Source organism: Triturus cristatus, chromosome 3_1, assembly GCF_964204655.1.
Source record: "Triturus cristatus chromosome 3_1, aTriCri1.1, whole genome shotgun sequence".
In the NCBI taxonomy this organism is placed as follows: Eukaryota; Metazoa; Chordata; class Amphibia; order Caudata; family Salamandridae; genus Triturus; species Triturus cristatus.
Window position 1 is genome coordinate 582,993,591 of NC_140583.1, and position 19,477 is coordinate 583,013,067.

Genomic DNA, 19,477 nt, shown 5'->3' on the forward strand with positions numbered 1-19,477 from the left:
GTCAACCCAGTCTTTTCCTAGTTTTGATCTTTCAAAATCATTCAAGGAAGAAATCCTCTCTATCCTCTACTCCCCAGCTGCTTGCCTCCCCTCCCCCGTGATTGCACTCAGCATTCTCCGCCGTGCATCGTGCTTTACAGTCAGACACTTATTTCAAGTAAAGCCCTATACCTACGGGCTTTCTGCAAAATTAGTATTCCTTTGTGAGTTCATTGGGAACAATAGAAAGAGCTGAAATGGTTCTGGGAGATGGACAGGCAGACAGCAGGTGTGCGTGTGCGGGCTTCTTTACAGTAAAGTGTGTGCCAAAACACACAGGCCTAAGAAGATAGATGGGTGGGTAGAGCAATATATGGATGCAGGCTTGTATGCCTTAGTAATCAATAGATCTAAAGTCCAGTAGCCGAGAACTTTAGATGGAGAGCTAGATGCATGATTACTATGCATCTATCTACATGCATCTTTTACTACCCGTGGCATATATATATATGTGTATGTATGTGTGTGTGTGTATATATATATATATATATCTCATAGCGGCTAGCAACTGTGTAGTTCTGGTTAGGTATCATTTTCCATCCAAAAGGTAATTTTTCTTCACTTATCCTTTTGGCACAATTGACAAATCCCCTCAAAACTATAAATTGAGGGGGCACGAGACGAAATACTGGTCCAGAACACATACTCCCTGAATAGTATAGTATTAATCAAGTGTGCTTTTCTGAAGACAAAAATTCCTGATGGACTCAACTCAGGCCCCAGGACTTGTCATTAGCCACAGAGCATCCCATTAGGAGGCAGAGAGCCTCGCCTACCAAGGTGCCTAACTTCATCTTGGGCTGTGCTTCTCGTTAGGTAGGCACTGCAGTGCCCAAGGGCCATGTGAGGGATCTCTTTGCCAGAGATCTTTTTATCCATCTCTACATCTGGAGACCTTCAGTCCTGGGGTCTGAGTTGGGTCCATCTGGAATTGATGTCTTGGAAGTGCACACTTGATTTATACGATACCTTTGAAAAATGTACATACATCGTTCCAATCAAATAACATTAGTGCTTAGTACAGCCATGTCATGTTTTGTGTAGAGCTGCCCTGAAAGGGGAAAAACTGTAGCAGCAGTCAGAAAATGTGTGTTCCATTTTAAACTCCAATTGAGAAATTCTGCTCTCTGCTACAACAAATACCCTGAACATAATTACTCCAAACTTAGCATGAGACTCGAACTTTACTTAGTTTGGTTTGGTGTAATTCCATTCAGTAGCTTTTGAGAAATTAATGTTGCAAAAACAGGTCTGTGTTCCTAATAGATGTAATTGTAGAGATATTTCGACCAATAATTTGCAGATCCTTCAACGATCCAGATCCATTGTTTTTGCCCACAATGCCACCTCCGTTTGGACCCATATGCAAATCACCCTTGACACAGCTCCAGTGGGAACAGTCCAGTCTGAACTGCCAGGCCAGGCCCTCCCTAAACCAGAAAACAAAACAACCCAGGACTGGTTTCACCCTTATCGTGGACTCATCACCCGGGCATAGCTTTTGATGCCCTATGTATGACAGATATGCCCAAACGTGGGTCTCATGCACACTCTGTCACTGGAACCAAGCTTTACCCAGCTGTTGAGCCCACAACAAGGGTGAGACTGTTACACGTGCTATTGTGCACGAGTAGTGTGCGCGAGTGTGACATTTATGTCGGTCTCGTGCCACCTACTCGTGTCTTTATCTTTCAAATAGTGCTGAGCCTTTGATGTACACGAGACCCAAGCGTGTATGTCGTGTGCACCCGTGTCTACTTGTTATGATTCGCATGTGCGACTCAACTGTGAGGTAGGCTTGTGTACTGTGATGTTTTAAATGTGGGGACAATGTATATAGGGGCTGGCAGTTGACAGTTAAGGCATTGAGTTGTGAACACGGACTTGACAGGACCTGCTGTCTTATGTGATTAGTACCCTTTTGCAACAGAAACCAGTCTTGGGATGCTTGGGCTCCGGTTCAGGGAGGACCTGACTTGGCAGTTGAGGTTGGACTGATCCCATTGGAGCCAGACTCTGCACACAACCCTACACAATTAGCCAACCCCTACAACGCATGGCGTTTGGCTTTGTGAAGGGGGTGTTTACCGCAGCTGGCCAGGCCATGTGTCCAACACAGAGCCTGTAGCCAATGTCTGTTGAGCAAAGCCAGAGGCTTCAGGGACCCATCCCCTGTGGGCGGACTGCTGCTTCAGCAATGGTTGGTAGGAGAAACTGGAACATGGGCAGGCTCTGCTCCTGCCCCACCGTGTGTAGCCAACCCCCACATATGACCACGGACAAAGCACAGTGGTAGTGCAGTGAATACATATATTTGTTTTCTATTTTTCCATGATTTTCAAATCTTGAAGCTCCAGGACTGTCCACAGGATCCAGGGAGGGTCCAGAATATGTGAATCTAGCATAGCATTCACAAACACCGTGATAAATATCACTTTTCTGATCTATCCAATTGACTGGGCATTCCCTTTGGCCAGGGGGTCAAGGTATATTCACCCTGCTTCCTTATGCCTTTTTCTATTATATTTATTTTCCGAACAATATGCTCGTTGAACCTTCTTGGGTAATGGTGGTTCCAACAGATATTTCCAGTCAGAGCGTGGTTAACCTGCGATTCCGAAATTGACGTCAGGAGAGAAATCGCTCTAGTCCAGCGGCCTGGCTTTATTTGTTTTAACTTGGATTTGTGAATCCGTTGTTTAAAAGCAAACACATTAACAATCTACAAATTAAAGATTTAGATATCTCTAAAATGTAACCTCTTCATGCCCATAGAAAGCACTTTTTAAAGGCTAACCTCACATAAACTACTCAACAGAGCTAGGCCAAACCAGGGAAATGTAATTCTTTATGTTAAGATGTTCATGCCAACTTTAGTTTAATTCTATTCATCTGTTTTTTCTACTGTGAGAAGCAAAGAGTTCTATGGGGGTAAACATGCTAAAATTTCACTTTTATGATTTCCCTTAGGCCCTTTTTTATAATACTGCTAGACGGATCTGCATGAAGAATGTAAAGCAGATGAACTTTTTTGGCAAGATTTCATGCAGATTCATTAGATGCACATACATTTTGAAGGAAGCATGAAAAGCTTTTTCAATGGAATCTCTGACCTAACAATAATTACAGTTATATAGCAATGGGGTGACCCGAAGGACCACTGGACCCGGGTAATTGATAGTACAAAAAGATAAAGTCACAGTGGAGAACAATCGCAATTTCATATAGAACATGAAAGGATCATTACTATTTTTATCAAAAATTAGACACCTCCGACTAGGTCATTTACCATGATTGGTTGTGATATAATTTCATCACAATGTTGGATTGTATCCAAACAATACATCACAATGTATTTCAAAATTAGAACATTTTTATAAAATGGTGCAGGAGGGGAAGGGTAGTGAGTGCATGAGGAGAATTGTGGAAGTGATGTGCAAAAAGGAAGGTAGTGTGCATATATACATCAACAACCAGTATTTACAACCTATCCAGCCAGATCTCTGGCATATACATAAATGTTAAATCATAACATAATAAACAGCATGTGCAGTGGGGGTTTACCGCCTGCAGTAGGTTGCATGCAGGTTTAGGCGCATAAATTAGCCTTAGGCAAGGCCCTGCGGCAAACCTCCAATTCACAAGCCCCAAAGGCTGTGTGCTGTAGGTGTTGGTTGTTAATAGGGGGCGAGGCACAAGTAGCATGTGTAACTGGTGTATGAAAAGAAAAATCGCTTAAAAAAAGGATAAAGTCAAGTTCTGTTTAGCCTTGGCAGCAGCACCTTAACATAAGTTTAGAAAAAAAACCTCTAAAAAAATCAAGGTTAATGTACATTCAGAGTTACAAACTAAAGCCACTGAAATGCGGCAGTAATGTGTAGATAAAGTAACCATAGGTTGTGCCATCTTCAACACTGCTATGATATCATAAATACTGCTAATGATTAATTGAAGTATTCCATGTCCTGTCTCAGTATAGTAACAGAATCTCTCCTAACTTTATTAGAAGAGTTGTATGTGTGTTTTTAATATGGACAGCTCATTGCAAATGTTTGCGAATATCCACCCTGGTACGTGGGTAAGCCTCACTGGCATTCCTTTATTCCAATTTGCAATGCGCACATCCACTCCAAGGAGTGTCCTGGCACAAGCAATAGGAGTAGAATCTGAAAAAGACTTAGATTTGCACAAAGAGCCAAGTTTTAAGTTTCTTCTTAAACAGTGCCACATCACTCATCATCCGCAGCTCCAGAGGTAGCTGATTCCAGGCTGTTGTCCTCGGGTATGCTCGAGACCTTCCTCCTGCTCTTACGCCCTGAATCCTAGGGATCCCTGCCTACAATTTTTTGTAGGATCTCCGCTGTCTTGTGGGGTTATGAAAACTAAATCTGGGTCTAAGGTAGGAGGGGCTGGATTGATATAGGGCATCATGTACTAATACTAGAGCCTTAAATTCGACTCTTTCCCTAAAGGGCAGCCAAGAGAGTGCATGCAAATGTGGGGAAATCCGTGTTCTCATAGGAACATTTAGCAAGAGACAGGCCGCTGCATTCTAGATCCCTTAGAGTTTGCCCATCGGGTACTATGGTAAGGCAAAATATAGTGCATTACCATAATCTATTCTGGATGGTCTCAGCGCCTGAATTGCCTTCTTCTTTGCTCAAAAGGATAAGAGCAGTACACATTTCTTTTAGGACCTCATAATCCCAAAACAAGAGCCTAGCAAAACTTTTACTTGAGGCCTAAAAGACAGTCTATTATCAAATGTAATACCCAGATTTTAACAGAGTCTATCTGGGGCCCTGGGAGAAAAGCATTGTCTGGTCAAAAAGATTGCCAAAAACCTGGTGGAATCTTCCTAAAGAAGAGAATTTCTGTTTTCTCTTTGTTACATTTGAGTTGCGCCGTAGCTAACCAGTGTAAAACTGCAGTCAGGCAAGTTTTAATCTGTCCACCTTTAAACTCCACTCCCTTATGCCAAGAGAAAACCATTTTTGTATCATCCACGTAGGAGATCACGTTAGATCCTAGATTCTTCTGCTAGTTGAGTCCGAGGGGTAAGACATAAATTAAAAAGGCTGGAGCTCAAGGCAGAGCCCTGATGAACTCCCACCAGTATATTACAAGGATAGGCAGAACATGGAGGATTCTAGACTTTGAGCTCCTCTCAGCTAGAAATTATGTTATCCAGTCCAAAGCTTGCCCTGTTACTCCAGTGGCCTCAAGAAGCAGCATTGAGTGCGGGACCGTATCAAATGCTCCTGATCAGTCAAGCATGATTAATACAGCCACTCCCCCAGCATTCAGAGTTCCTCTAATATATGCAGATACTTCCACCAGAACCATCTCCGTACTATATCGGTCTTTAAAGCCTGACTGGCTAGATTGAAGCAAATTATTTTCTTCCAAGAAACTGGAGAGCTATTTATTCACATGTTTCTCTAAAAGTTTAGATAGACAGGCAATCGGAAGATCTATCTATAGTTGGCAGGGATAGCTGGATCTGCTGCAAGCTTTTTAGCCTGCTTCCACACCCTGGGAATTGTGGCCATCCTTAATAATGTATTTAAAATCAAATTGGCCACAGGATTAATGATGTCAGCCCCTGATGTCAATAATTTAAGGTGACACGGATCTGCAGAGAACCAAATTTAACGGCCTTCAAAGCCCACTGAGAAATGTGCTCTGAGGTGCTCAACTTTGCCTTAGATAGCGGAATCATCCTGACTTGTGGTTTTATCCCAGGGTCTTCCACTGGTCTTAAGCCCACAGACAGATTGGCTTGAATACTTAAAATCTTTGTATTAAAAAAACTAGCAAGCTATTCCCACTATTCTGCCGAGACTGAGTGGGAAATATCACATTGTTATCGGGCGATAACTCTTCACAATCAAGAAGATCTCTCTCAAACTGTTCCCTGCCTTTGCAATCCTCTCCTCATAATAGGCATATTTAGTTTAGCTATTCAGGCATAATATTCCTTCAATGCTCATTTATAAACCTTCCTATCCAGTGAAATATTTTGTGAATCATATTCTAAAGTGAACATTTATGCTTAGGTGCTACATATACTTTTACAAACTGTGTTATCCGTGTCAAGGTTTAGTGTCTATTTCAGCACTTAAATCTGTCTTGTTTTAAAGTGAGACTACTATACTATGAATTTCGAGTGTGGGATTAAGTTGATGTATTTTTAATTGTTATAATTTAAATCTATCATCTAATCTTATTTTCCTTCTTTATTTTCAGCACTTTTAATTGGACAATGCCCTTTTTGTCTCTTCTTGCTGGTACAGTATTCACTGTGGCCACGGTTCTCCTATATTTCATACCATTGAGATATATTGTTTTAATCTGGGGTAAGTTATGGTTTTTTGAATTTCCATTTCAGGCTTATGACGACATTGTTAGTATGCTGTTAAACAATTTCAATGAGTGATCCTTATGTGCAAAGATTGCAATTATATATTTACATAAATATATGGTTTAGTAAATCCCTTGTAGACTCACATACCTTCTAATATTTAAATTGCCCAAGCCGTCAAGGGTTGATTGGGTTTCCCACTTTTCTTTTAACAAGATTGCAATTAGGCACTGGAAAGAAACTGAGATGAACATGTATATCAGAAACAATGAATTCCTTTCAACTGGATTAGTGCATTAAAAAGGACCTATATTTCTATAAAATATCACATATTATTAAACTGTTTAGGTAGCAATACCACATTCTTTAATTACAGTATGTCCAGTAATAATACAAATATCTGAAAAGATAGTTCCTGCATTAGAATGTGATATGAAGGAAATTTGAGTTTCGGGATGCAATTGTTAAGCGCTTTTCTAAGGCTGTTAAATGTTAAGGTAGGACATTAAGGGAGATCTTTATGACTCAGGAAAGGAAAAAAGAATAATTGAAAACATTTTCAGCAATTATACGGCCATTGATAAGATGGTTTATTTGAAATAATGCTAACTACCTAGTAAATGGAGACTTGGAGGTAGCTCAGGATGCTTTTCGGGTGGGTCCAGCCATTGAATTGTGAAGCATAAGATAAGTAGAGGAGCAGATAAGTAGATAGCGACAACTATCTGCAATACTCTCCCTTCTCCTCGTGAACCTCCTCCACTGTGAACTGGACTCTTCGTGCTGGACTTTAGAAGGTAACTCTTTCAGCAGGGCTAACACAGTCCCTATATCTGGCCTGCGCTCCATCCCGGTCATGCCCAGATAACTGCGAGTGGCGCTTTCTGATTTTAGGTGCTATGCTTATCTTAAGTCTTTGAAACTTCATATATCCAGTTCTTCTGATTGAATTTGTCTCATTCTGGTGTCAAATATTTTACAAAATTTTACTCTCTTTTTCTAAATCAGCACCGGATTTTCTTGTGTTTGTAATGTATGCTGCATAAATACTTTACACTTTGAATCTAAGTTCAGCCTGACTGCTTTTGTGCCAAGCTACCAGAGGGTTAAGCACAGGTTAATTTAGTGAATTTTGTGGTTCTTCCTGGCAAGGATTGTGTCTATTGCTTGATAAGGGCTCGCACCTTTCTCAACCAAAAACCCAATTTTTCACGTAAATCTACTGAACCGATTTTAAATGCACAAAATAAACAATAAGAAATACACAGAATAATGATAACAATACAGGGCTGTTAAGTTGTACGAGTATGGTAATATAAACATACCACCTGAAACAAGTGTCTTGTTCTATAGAAAGCAAATTGCTGCAATGTTATAATGAGTTCATAAACGAGTCTATCTATTCTCATTGGACTATATGATGTAGTAAGAAATAATTATGGAACTTTAGCTAAGAACTGCATTCTGGATTGTCCGATTTGGGTCCCTTTTCCATTTGTTTCTTGATCTTCATTTAGTTTAGCATGAAATGGAGGAAACTATCATGCTAGAGAGTAACCAGCGCTGTACTCCACACTTGATCATTACCTCTTGAAAATTTTCTAAAGCTTATCAAGCTATAACATAGGTGAAAAGTGAGATGCCGGGGAATGGCTTGTGGCGTCAAGATGGCGGTCACACTCTTGGAGTGCTCCGGATCCTTCTGCCATCTGCCTCCATCCAACGCGGTGTCCTGTCTGATATTCATGGGGGTAACTCATCCTGAGCCCTTGCGGCATCAATCTGCCAAGAGTACTGCATGGAGCGGCGCCAGCTGGAGAGACTGTGAGTGGAGCCCGTCTGAGCTTCAAAATGGTGGATCCTGCCTGGGCACAAGTTTGCCAGTTTGCGCTGTTGCTGAGAGCTGCAGCGCATGCCTGAGATGTCTGTTCTACCGCAGCGAACGGGCCGAGGCCGGGCACTGCAACACTGAAGGTGGGGCTGAGGTAAATTATCAGGTGAGCAGCTGCAACCACATACGAGATTCAGTGTGGGACCCCAGGTCCTGCTGTGAGACAGTGCTGTGTGGAGCTCAGATGCATGTGCCTGTCCTGCTTCATCGGTGCTAAGAGAGGTGGGGGCCTCATCACCTCATCAAGGCTGGCTCCCCCCTACATCCTGATTGAGAAACTAACTGGGACCCAGTGTCACTGGCTCCATATGGGAGTGGTGAGGACCCAGGGTGTGACTTTTTCTGAGTGCCTCAAGTTCCCCTGACCAACAATTAGAAGTGGCTGCACCGTGGATGCCTACCTGGCCTATCCCCCGATTTAGCATGTTATTGACTTTTATGCCAGGTGGCACTTGGGGCATCCGGAGTGACTTGCTGGCGGAGATCGCTTAAGGCTTGGACTGCCGTGCGGTGGGGGAGCATCAAGGAGACAATACAGGCCTTCCCTGTGGCCTTGCATCTTTCGCTGGGATATTCATAGGGACCTGGTCCAGTATACAGAGTGCGACTACATTTTGGGCCAGAAGTTGATTTCTGCAGACACAGCCTTCACTCATTAAGTGCACAGCCACTGGAGCTCCTGTTTCGGCAGACTGTTCCCAACACAGGCGCTTTTCTTTTACTGCAGTACCTGGCAATGTACTATTTATTTTCCACCTAATGATGCTTCCTGGGGCCTAAGACATTTATGCATCCATTACCATTTTGATCCTTCTGGCTCTGGGGGCACTACGGAGCGGATTACTAGTGATCAGGGCCACTTGAGACTTCACTCTCAGCTCCTCACCCATCTTCATAGTGCCTAAGAGGATGAGCTTCTCCTGGGGCTCAAGAACATCTGGCTCCCTGGCACTTAGCTCCTCTGCTCACCCGTCCGTGATCCTCAGTACAGGTTGGTGATCATTCCAGTGACCGGCTGCTTGTGCCACTGAAAGCAGTGGTGAGCGGGCCAGACTTCCACCCACATAGACAAGTGGTGCACTACTTTCACCCCCGGGAGCCCAGGTCTTCCTTTTGTTAAAACTCTGTCTCTAAGTGGGGTTGGTGGACAGTCCTCCACCCGGCTGCTCGTGCTACAGTGGGGACTGGCCGGCGCTACGGAGTGGATTACTAGTGATTGGGGCCACTTGAGGCTTCGCTCTTAGCTCCTCACCCATCTTCATAGTGCCTAAGAGGACGAGCTTCACCTGGGGCTCATGAACATCTGGCTCCCTGGCACGTAGCTCCAAGCAAGGATCAGCTATACGGTGTACGTGTGATTTGTGCAGCCTGAACCCCTTTGTGAGGATTGTTCAGTGATCGTGTGCACCGGAATCCAAGTGAGTCTAATCGACGCTGTGTGCCTGTGCACCGTGAGACCTTCGTGAGGATTTGCCTTGTTACCGTGTGCACCGGAATCCAAGTGAGTCTCATCGACTCTGTGCATGTGCGTTGTGCACCGTGAGACCTTCGGGAGGATTTTTGTTATCGTGGGCACCGGAATTCAAGTGAGTCTCATCGCCGCTGTGTGCGGGTGCGTTGTGCACCGGGAGACCTTCGTGAGGATTTGCTTTATCGTGTGCACTGGAGTAAAGTTAGTCTCCGCGACGCTGTGCACATGATCTTCGTGTAGCCTGAGACCTGTGTGTGGAGTGCTCAGTGATCATGCACCCGTAGTGAAGGAAGACTCAGCGACGCCTTGTGCATGTGCTTTATGGCAGCCTGAAATCTTCGTAACTGAAGTGGCCCGGACCGGCAGTCCCGGAGGAGCTGAGTTGGCGGCCCGAGCCGCCGTTGCCATTTCACAAAGCTGTATTGGAGGCCTAGCTGCTGTACGAAGAGAGGAGAGTGAGTTTGCTCCCCCAGGTAACATGTGTCGACTCCTCGGGCTGGGCACGGGCTCGGAGGGAGACGCTCTCGGCCTATCTCTCGTGTTGGCAGCGCGAGCCTCTGCTTCAGTTTGAATCGCTACAAAAGGGGGTGGTGATGGACGGAGCATCAGAATCAATCAAACACTCACACCCAGTCAACAGATCTGGGTTTGATCCATCACCGTTCTTCAGTCCACTCTGCCACCCCAGTTCAGACATGGCCATATGCAAATCAGTCTGACCCTGTGCCTCATGGGAACAGTGCAGCCTGAACTGCCAAGCCATGCCTTCCCTGGACCGGAAACAAGCTTCCTAGGACCGGTTTCTGGCATTTCAGCCATGGCATGGCTTGGCAGTTCAGGCTGGACTGTTCCCATGAGGCACAGGGTCAGACTGATTTGTGCCTGAACTGGGGTGGCAGAGTGGGCTAAAGAACGGTGATGGATCAAACCCAGATCTGTTGACTGGGTGTGAGTGTTTGTTTGGTTCTGATGCTCCGTCCATCACCACCCCCTTTTGTACCGCTTTGTTCGCCATAAGTTGGCAGGGTATGCTCAGACGTTAAGTCCCTTGCTCACTTTGCCACTGGATTCAAGCAAGCCTGGCTGAAGACGGCTGAAATGCCAGAAACCGGTCCTAGGAAGCTTGTTTCCGGTTCAGGAAAGGCATGGCTTGGCAGTTCGGGCTGGACTGTTCCCATGAGGCACAGGGTCAGACTGATTTGCATATGGCCATGTCTGAACTGGGGTGGCAGAGTGGGCTAAAGAACAGTGATGGATCAAACTCAGATCTGTTGACTGGGTGTGAGTGTTTGATTGGTTCTGATGCTCCGTCTATCACCACCCCCTTTTGTACCGCTTTGTTCGCCATAAGTTGGCAGGGTATGCTCAGACGTTGAGTCCCTTGCTCACTTTGCCACTGGATTCAAGTAAGCCTGGCTGAAGACGGCTGAAATGCCAGAAACCGGTCCTAGGAAGCTTGATTCCGGTCCAGGAAAGGCATGGCTTGGCAGTTCGGGCTGGACAGTTCCCATGAGGCACAGGGTCAGACTGATTTGCATATGGCCATGTCTGAACTGGGGTGGCAGAGTGGGCTAAAGAACGGTGATGGATCAAACCCAGATCTGTTGACTGGGTGTGAGTGTTTGATTGGTTCTGATGCTCTGTCCATCACCACCCCCTTTTGTACCGCTCAGTTTGAATCGCGGCCCGTATTGCCAAGGGAGTGATGGTACAGGGGCCGGAGTGCGAATCTGCACTTACTTACATCGCACTGTGTTGGGGGCAACTGTGAGAGACTAACTGCAAGTCAGAAGGAGAGGCGGAGAGACCGCCTAAGGCCCGGTGATCGAGGCCTGAGTGTACTATGTAGTATTCCATTTCTGCAGAACGGAGTACCTGACTGTCGTATTACACATTGCATTTTTTCTGCATAACTGAGTACGTGATTAGAGTATTACGCATTGCATTATTCCTGCATAACGAACTACCTGATTAGTGTATGACGCATGGCATTTATCTGCATAACGAACTACCTGATTAGCGTATTGCGCATTGCATTCTTCCTGCATAACGAATTACCTGATTAGTGTATACGCATTGCCTTATTTTTGCAGATTGACATATCTGGTAGTTGTATTACGCATTGCATTATTTTACCTTGCAAAGTGCCTGACTTATGCATTATGCATTGCATTCTTTTCATTGCAGAGTGTCTGATTGCTACGTTATGCATTAAAGTATTTTTACATTGCAAAAGTGCCTGATTCTAGCATTACGAACTGTATGACATGATATTAGGAGTACAGGAGAATGTTTAGAAGTGCTCATTGACATCGTCAGAACTTACAAGGGCTAGCTGGCCTAACAACCTGCCAAGAGAAATGTTACACAACTTCATATGTTGGTTTTATATTGTGTGGTCTTAACATATATCTTTTTACATAAAGTTTATACTCGTTTTATAAAACTCGTGTGGAGTCTATTTGTGGTGGTGTCATTGAGTTATTGTGAGCGTGGTTGCAAATACTTTACACGTTTGCCTTGAAGATATGCCTGGCTGCTCGTGCCAAGCTACCGAGAGGGTGAGCGGGGCTATCTAAGAAGGTGACCTTCCTTTCCCTGACGTTGGAACGCGGGTCCCTACTTGGCCTAAGATACCTACCTCAGCCAACCAGGGATCCCGGGTCTAACAAGTACGATATCTGAAGGTTGTCTTGACAAAATCCTCCAGGTCATACAATCTTCCCAAACCGCAGCTGATGCTAAAATGGGGGAGGTGCATGTAGATGTTGTTCTCCTTTGCCAGGGCCCGTGTAATGCCATGGGCCGCATCACTGAAGCAGGCTTCAAGGCCTTAGTGACCTAACTCCTTACTCACACAAACAAACTTCTTCACCACGTTGAGGATGCAGAAAACTGCTCCAGATTCAACAATCTGCATTTTATGGGTTTTCCGGAAGATATGGAGTGCTCCCGGCCTGCAGAATTCCTTGAGGGATGGCTTAAATACTGGAAGCCTGCTGACGAACTCTCCCCTGGTTTGCCGTGGAGAAGGATCACAGGGCGCTCACCCCTAAACCTCCTCTGTGCACAGAGTGAAGGCCCATGATAGCGAGATTCTTTAATTTCACAGATCATGACTGTATCCTGCATGAGGCCAGAACTCTTTCAGACCTTCAATATCAAAACTCCAAAATACAGATTTTTCCAGATTACAACCGCGAGGTCCAGGCCCAGCACAAACTATATGGAGCTGTTGAAGAAAATCTCTGGAGTCTCAACCTTTATGCTGTTTTTCCCAGCGCAACTCAGTGCTATTTGAGGAAGAATTGCATTTTTTTTTAAACACCAGAGTCTGGGTAGGTATGGCTAACGCAGGAGAAACAACTGTGCCACCCGTCTCGCACCTCACCCCCCACCACTCAACAAATGTTGACCTGTCATCTGCGGTTGACCAAACGTTGGAAAAGGGTCTGTAACTGCTCTTGACCAAGGCAGCACAACACCAGAGATTTATTGCCCTCCCCAAGCTCGGGGTCCTTGGTGCCACTCCAGAGGTCTGGATCGCCCTTGAATACCGGGGGAGATTCTCTGATGCAACCCCAGATAACTGATCAGCTCAGTCAAACTCCATCGCCCATCTGACTGTATTATGGTCCACCTGTGAAGAGACCTTGATGGAAGGCTGCACCAGGGAACTACAATGGAGGGTCTAAAGGTCGGCCATGCAAGTGCCGGGGCCGCATTGTATTCATACTCATTCAGGAGGGATCCACCACTCCACACCTAATCAAGACACATTGAGTTTGAGTTAGGGTTCACATTTCGTGGCACCATATGCCTCTTGGGGGAAGATTGGTGTGGGGGGGATAGGTGTTCTTTTGATAGGCTACATCTTTCACCGTGTGTTGTTGTATGCATATGCCCTCCTCTTTCCTTAGGTTGCCACATTGAACCGGCATTGTCCTATTGCCAATGGGTCCTTAACCTACCTGCAAGGTGCCATATGCCATTTTAATTCTGTTCACACTAACAATACACGCACCGCCATCACCCCACACAATATTTTGACATGGAACGCTAATGGTCTTTTAGATAAGATCAAGGACTCCATGGAAGTGCGTTACACTCATCGCTTCCTACCATTCCTATTCCACTTACTAGGCTTCCATCATCTATTCCTAGCTCATCAAAGTCCACCACGCTGAATTTTTCAGGGGGTTCCAGGGGTGGAAATCCTCAGATATGCTGTCAGTGTCTCATGTACGAATCCTTCCGTGCGAGGTCTCCGATCATGCCCAGCTACTCCTCCGTGTTGGGGCACCCAGCACAAAATGTTGCCCCTTATGATGACTTAAGGCCTGGCACCTTCAAGACAAGACCTATACCCATGCTCTGCAGCAACAAGTCACACAATATTTCCAATTCAACAATGAGTCCGTGCAATCTGCAGACAGGCATTTTGTTGGCCAGCTGCAAGGCCACCGTCAAGGGGAATGCCAAGAATCTTCTTAGGCAAGCAGAACAAAAGAGGCACCAGCATATCACGCAACTGAAAACCCAAGCCCTCCAGCTGGAATCACAACTTCTTGCGGCAACCGAGAGTGACACTAGCAAGTACTTGGTGTTTATTCGGGAGGAGATTAGATTCCTCTTTTTAGAGGCAGCCAAACAAATTTGGTGAGCGTCCACATCTCTGGGGAGATAAAAATAGGAAACTACTGTATCGGTTGGCATCCCAACCACTTGCCAACAGGGTTATTCTAGGGATAAAGGATGGCGGGACGTCACCACCTCACTTCCCCTGCTTCTACCCAAGTCTTTGCAAATTACTATTCATCGCTCTATGTGGCTTCCTCACGATTGGCAGCTGAGTTGGCTGCCCCTCTCCTTCTATGAGGTGCCACTGCCCACCTTCCTGATGCTGAGCACCAGGAGTTAGAAGAACCTATTATGGTGAAGGAAATCGGCGATGCCATTCCAGCAATGGCCACTTGTAAAATGCCAGGGCCCGATGGTTATTTCAGAGAATGTTATGTCAAATACAGACATGTTGTTCTTCTCCACCTGCTGGGCCTCTACAAGGAAGCGATTAAACGTGGTTCCTACCCACGCACCTTAGATCAGGCCGCAATAGTAGTCATACCTAAGAACCTTCCCCCATCATCCGTTTGTGCTGACTATCGCTCCATCGCCCTCATTAACAGAGAGGTAAAGATATTCACAACCTTCCTGGCCTGCTGCTTGCGAAGGGTCTTCCAGACACTAATCCACCCAGACCAATGTGGCTTTATGCCCACCCGCAGCACAATGCACTGCCTGCGGCGTCTTCATGTGGTGCTCATCCACCACTGCTCCCAGCTAGCGCTGTTTGTTGATAGACTTCGAAAAGACGTTTAGTACTGTGGACTGGGGGTACCTGATGAGTGTTCGAAAGGGCATAGTTTGGACCATGATTCCGAGGTCTAGTCCAAGTTCTTTACTCCAACCCGACAACCAGGGTGCAGATTAATGGGGTGATGTATGCTAAGTTTCCCATGCAAAGTGGAACCCACCAGGATTGCCCTTTATCCCCCCTCCGATTTTTGCTAGCTATTGAACCCTTTGCGAGGCTTATACATTGTGATGCGCAGCTACAGGGATGGAATGGTTTGTGGGACATGAGGACTGAATAGCTCTCTATGCGGACGACGTTCTCCGGTACTTGGCTAATCCAGCTACCAGTGACCCTCAATGGCACCAGCTGCTGCAGATTTACGGGGTTGTCTCATGATTAACAATTAACTCCACCAAATCCATGCTGGTCCCGTTGGCTCCCTTTTGGGAATTTGTGGACGGGTAAATGGCTATCCCAGTACACCGTCTTAGTTTCCAGTACTTACGCATCCAGGTGACCCAGGGCTGACATAGTCCCTTAACATTGCCCCACTCACCCTTCGGATCAGGGAGGATTTCAGGAAGTGACAGATGCTCCCATTGAATGTCATGGGGAGAAATGTATTGTATAAAATGATATTGCCACTATTCCTCTATCTCGTGCATAATTTCCCTCACAACATCCCCCGTCAGTGGTTTCGAGAGATGGATTCAATTCCAATTGCCTTCCTAGGCACAGCTCAAGACCGCGTTTGGCACCTGCCAGCATGCCCCCTTTGGCAGCCTGGGTATGACTAACCTGTATTTGTTTTACCTGGCATTACACTTCCTGATTGTGAACGGCTGGCTCAGTGGCTGGTGGTCTGACACAGCCTACTGATTAGATCTCAACATGTTAAGTTTCCCCCGAATCCTGGCAATGCTATTCAGAGACAGGATTCTAAACACACTTCCAGAGGTGACCCGGCTGGTATTTATCAGGTGGAAGGCAGCCCATAGACACACAGTATGGTGGTCCAAACTCACCCAACAGCCCCCCCCCCCCCATGGCATGGCACATGACTGAGAGAAGTAGCATCACTAGATGGCTTTGCACGGTGGGACTCCATCGTCATTACATTTCTAGGAGACTTGTGGAAGAGCAACCACATGTCCTCCATTCAAGATCTTCAGCATGCTTACTCCCTGTCTGGAATGCAGTTCCATAAATATTTGCAACTGCTTCACACGCTGTGGTTCTATGCCCCACCTGATACTCCTATCCCAGAATTCAATCCAATAGAGACTAAGCTAATGATGGGTGCTTTGGGCAAAGGCGCGATATCCAAGATTTATCGCTCACTGATCATCAATGCCCTGGACACACTGTCGTCCCTTATAGCCTGTCTTGGACCTATAGAGGACACAGATTGGCAGGATGCACTGATGGCCGCCCAGGCTCTTACTATCTCATCTCTGCTTCAGTTAGTACAAACATACTGTCTTCATACTTCAAACCTCTCGTCAAACAGGCTCCATAAAGCTGAGCTTCTCACCAGTCCTGCATGCTTTCGATGCTCCCAAATCCCAGCTGATTTCTTTCATATGACATGGTCCTATCCTAGAATGTTGGGGAATTGAGAATCCGTGATTGCCTTATTGTCTGATGTTTTGAACCGGGAGATAGAGCTCTCCCCATTATTGATCCTGTTGGGAGTTCTTGAGAGTGTGGGAGGGACACACACAGACCAAGCTCTCCTACACAGACCAAGCTCTCCTAGGGTTGCACTGATAGTTGCTATGCGGTATATAGCTGCTAACTTGAAGGCTTCCAAGCCACTGACATTGACACAATGGAAACGTGGGGTAGATTGGTGAACCCAACAGGAGAAGCCAGTGTATGAGGCTGACCTGCCAAACATCCTAAAATATGGGAGAAATGGCTTGGGACGGCGTACATGGGTTAATTGTGAGGAGGATGTCATGAGATTGATGTTATTTTCTTGGTGTGCACTTTTACCCGCAGTAATATGTATTAGTATATTGATATCAGCCTTGCTCGGGAGCTGACTGTCGGTCTTGATGTAGCTTGTTGTAACTGCAGAAAACAATAACATTTGTTTATCTAAAAAAAAAAAGATAAGGGAGAACCTCTAGGCTCTCAATTTCCTTTGTACATTATATATGTTCTGAGAAAGGATACAGTACATTTTAGGCTATTAATCTGTGTTTCTAAACTTTAAAATCAATACGTTGGTACCACACCTATCCTTAGAACTACATACTGGTGTATTTGATCACAAATAATGAAACTCACTAAGTAAAATTGGACCAAGTTGTAATTGCATATATTCACTTTCTGTACATGCAATTGTAAAACTTTTGTTTTCTAAACACTGCATGCATGCATGGGCTTGAATGGCCACTTTGATTCATTTCATTGGCTGGGCTAGTTTTGAAAATGTATTCAAATGCTATACGTTTGCCTGTGTGCAAGAAGTGTACTGGAAATCAAGTGCCTGGGCACTAAACTCAATTCTTGAGTGTAAACCTATGTAGTCTCAACATTTGTTTTTTACTAAGTTGTTAAGGTGTTTGCATAAACATTGGATTAAAAAACCTAAAGTATGTCCCTCTTTGTTAGGATCGTAATCAGCATGGCCTCGGTTAGGCATTGTGTTAGGCAGCGGTGAATCATGGCCCCCTTTTTATTCACCCTGTATATTAAACTTGAACAAACTCTGGTAGATAGGGGAGTGCATTGCCCAAAAGTAAAAAGTCGGCCCTTGCCCGTCCTCCTTTATGCGAACGATGCCATGCTCATGGCTAAAATGGCCAGGGGCTCGCAAGCCCTCGTTATCTTATTTGTGAGTGTTATGAAAGAAATGGACCTCAGTACTAATGTTAGAAAGTCCCACGTGATGGTAGTTGGCCCAAGGAACACAAAGTCTAGAATCTTTAAGATAGGTACACAGGCAATCACGAGGGTGACATTTTTTCCATATCGGGCTCATGTTGGATGCCGACTTATGATGGAAACCCTTATTACCCAGCAAGCCATCAAATCTTGTCCGGAGTAATGCAGCTATTTGAAAGTTTGCTTCTAGACTGGGCAGGAAACCAATCAGCACAAGAATATCAGTTTATCCCGCCACCAGGAGGCGCGTTTGCAGAGTGGTGGAGAATGGGTGTGTGGTCTCCGAAGACCTCTCATCAATCCGGCTGTGCGGGGCTTACTGGAGGTAACAGGAGGTCTTATTGGCCCCCATGGACGCTCAGCAGCCAAGGGGACTTTATTCCACAAACAGCCGTGCGCCAGGAGGAGTGTTTGCCGTGTGGTGGAGAAAGGGGCAGGGCCTCCGCCGAGTTGCTGGGTGTTTTTTTCTTTTCTTTTTTTAGGGAAGACTGGGCTTCCCTGAGCCGACTTTGACCCCAGAGACCCCATCCACTGGGACCAAGTATTTGTTAGAATGGGAAGCCGCCCTCCAAGGGCAGATTATGGCCACAGGGACCCCATCACTGGGGCCCGGGATTTTCCTTCTTTTTTTAATTTCATATTTTACCAAATGGAGGGGGTGGGGGCGTGTGGTCTCCCTTCCCTGGACCGATTTTGGCCCCAGGGACCCCATCACCTGGGCCTGCCTTTTTTAGGTGGGGGGAGGGATTTCATTATGGGAGGGGGCCGATTTGATGCCCTAGGGACGCCCTTCGCCTGGGGCCTGGCCTCAATACTGGCTGCCCTGGTCCCACCGAGGGCACCCAGTTTCTCATGTTGGGGACCGCAGGGGGAGCTGGCATTGCATTTGGACAGAGGGAGTTGCTAAACATGCAGCTCCCTATGTTCAAATGCAATTCTGTTCCGCTTCTAGTAAGTGATATTATTTTTCTGCTCTCACTTACAAGAAGTGGAGCAGAGTTTGCTATGGCTTGGCTGGAGTGGTTCCACTCCTGCCGATTCATTGAAAACAGCTATGTCCCGGGAGGTGGGCACCCCGGGACATAGCAGGTGCCGGCTTTGGGGAGTGGCAGTCCCCAGGACCATCTTTGGCTCTAGAAGGGGTACCGCTCAGCCCCACTCCTTTGTTTCATTTAGCCCTGGAGAATGAGTGGTTTCTGGGGCCATGGGTGTGCAGTGGACCCCCTTCATTTTATGATGTTAACCCCAGGGAGGTGTCGGGCACCCAGCATTTTCAGTTTTTATTGCCCCAGGGAGATGGTGGTCCCTGGGGATGTGGGGGGCCCCACACATTTATTTTGGATGAAGCCCCCGCATTTTTAAAATTTAAAGCTCGGTGAGGTGGTGGCCCTAGGGCTGTGGGGTGGTCCGTGCAGCCCCCCTTTATTTATTAAACAAAGCCCCGGGAAGGTGGTGGACACC

At 45.9% G+C, this 19,477-nt stretch overlaps 1 protein-coding gene across 3 annotated transcripts in view; it reads left to right on the forward strand.

Annotated features, from left to right (window-relative positions):
* The window catches only part of MCTP2 (multiple C2 and transmembrane domain containing 2), a 765,697-nt gene that overhangs the window by 678,261 nt on the left and 67,959 nt on the right, over window positions 1-19,477 (forward strand). For all 3 annotated transcript variants that reach the window (XM_085644499.1, XM_085644501.1, XM_085644500.1), the window contains one exon: window positions 6,289-6,398. In XM_085644499.1, coding sequence (XP_085500625.1) covers window positions 6,289-6,398 — 110 coding nt within the window. The remainder of the gene's footprint in view (window positions 1-6,288; window positions 6,399-19,477) is intronic.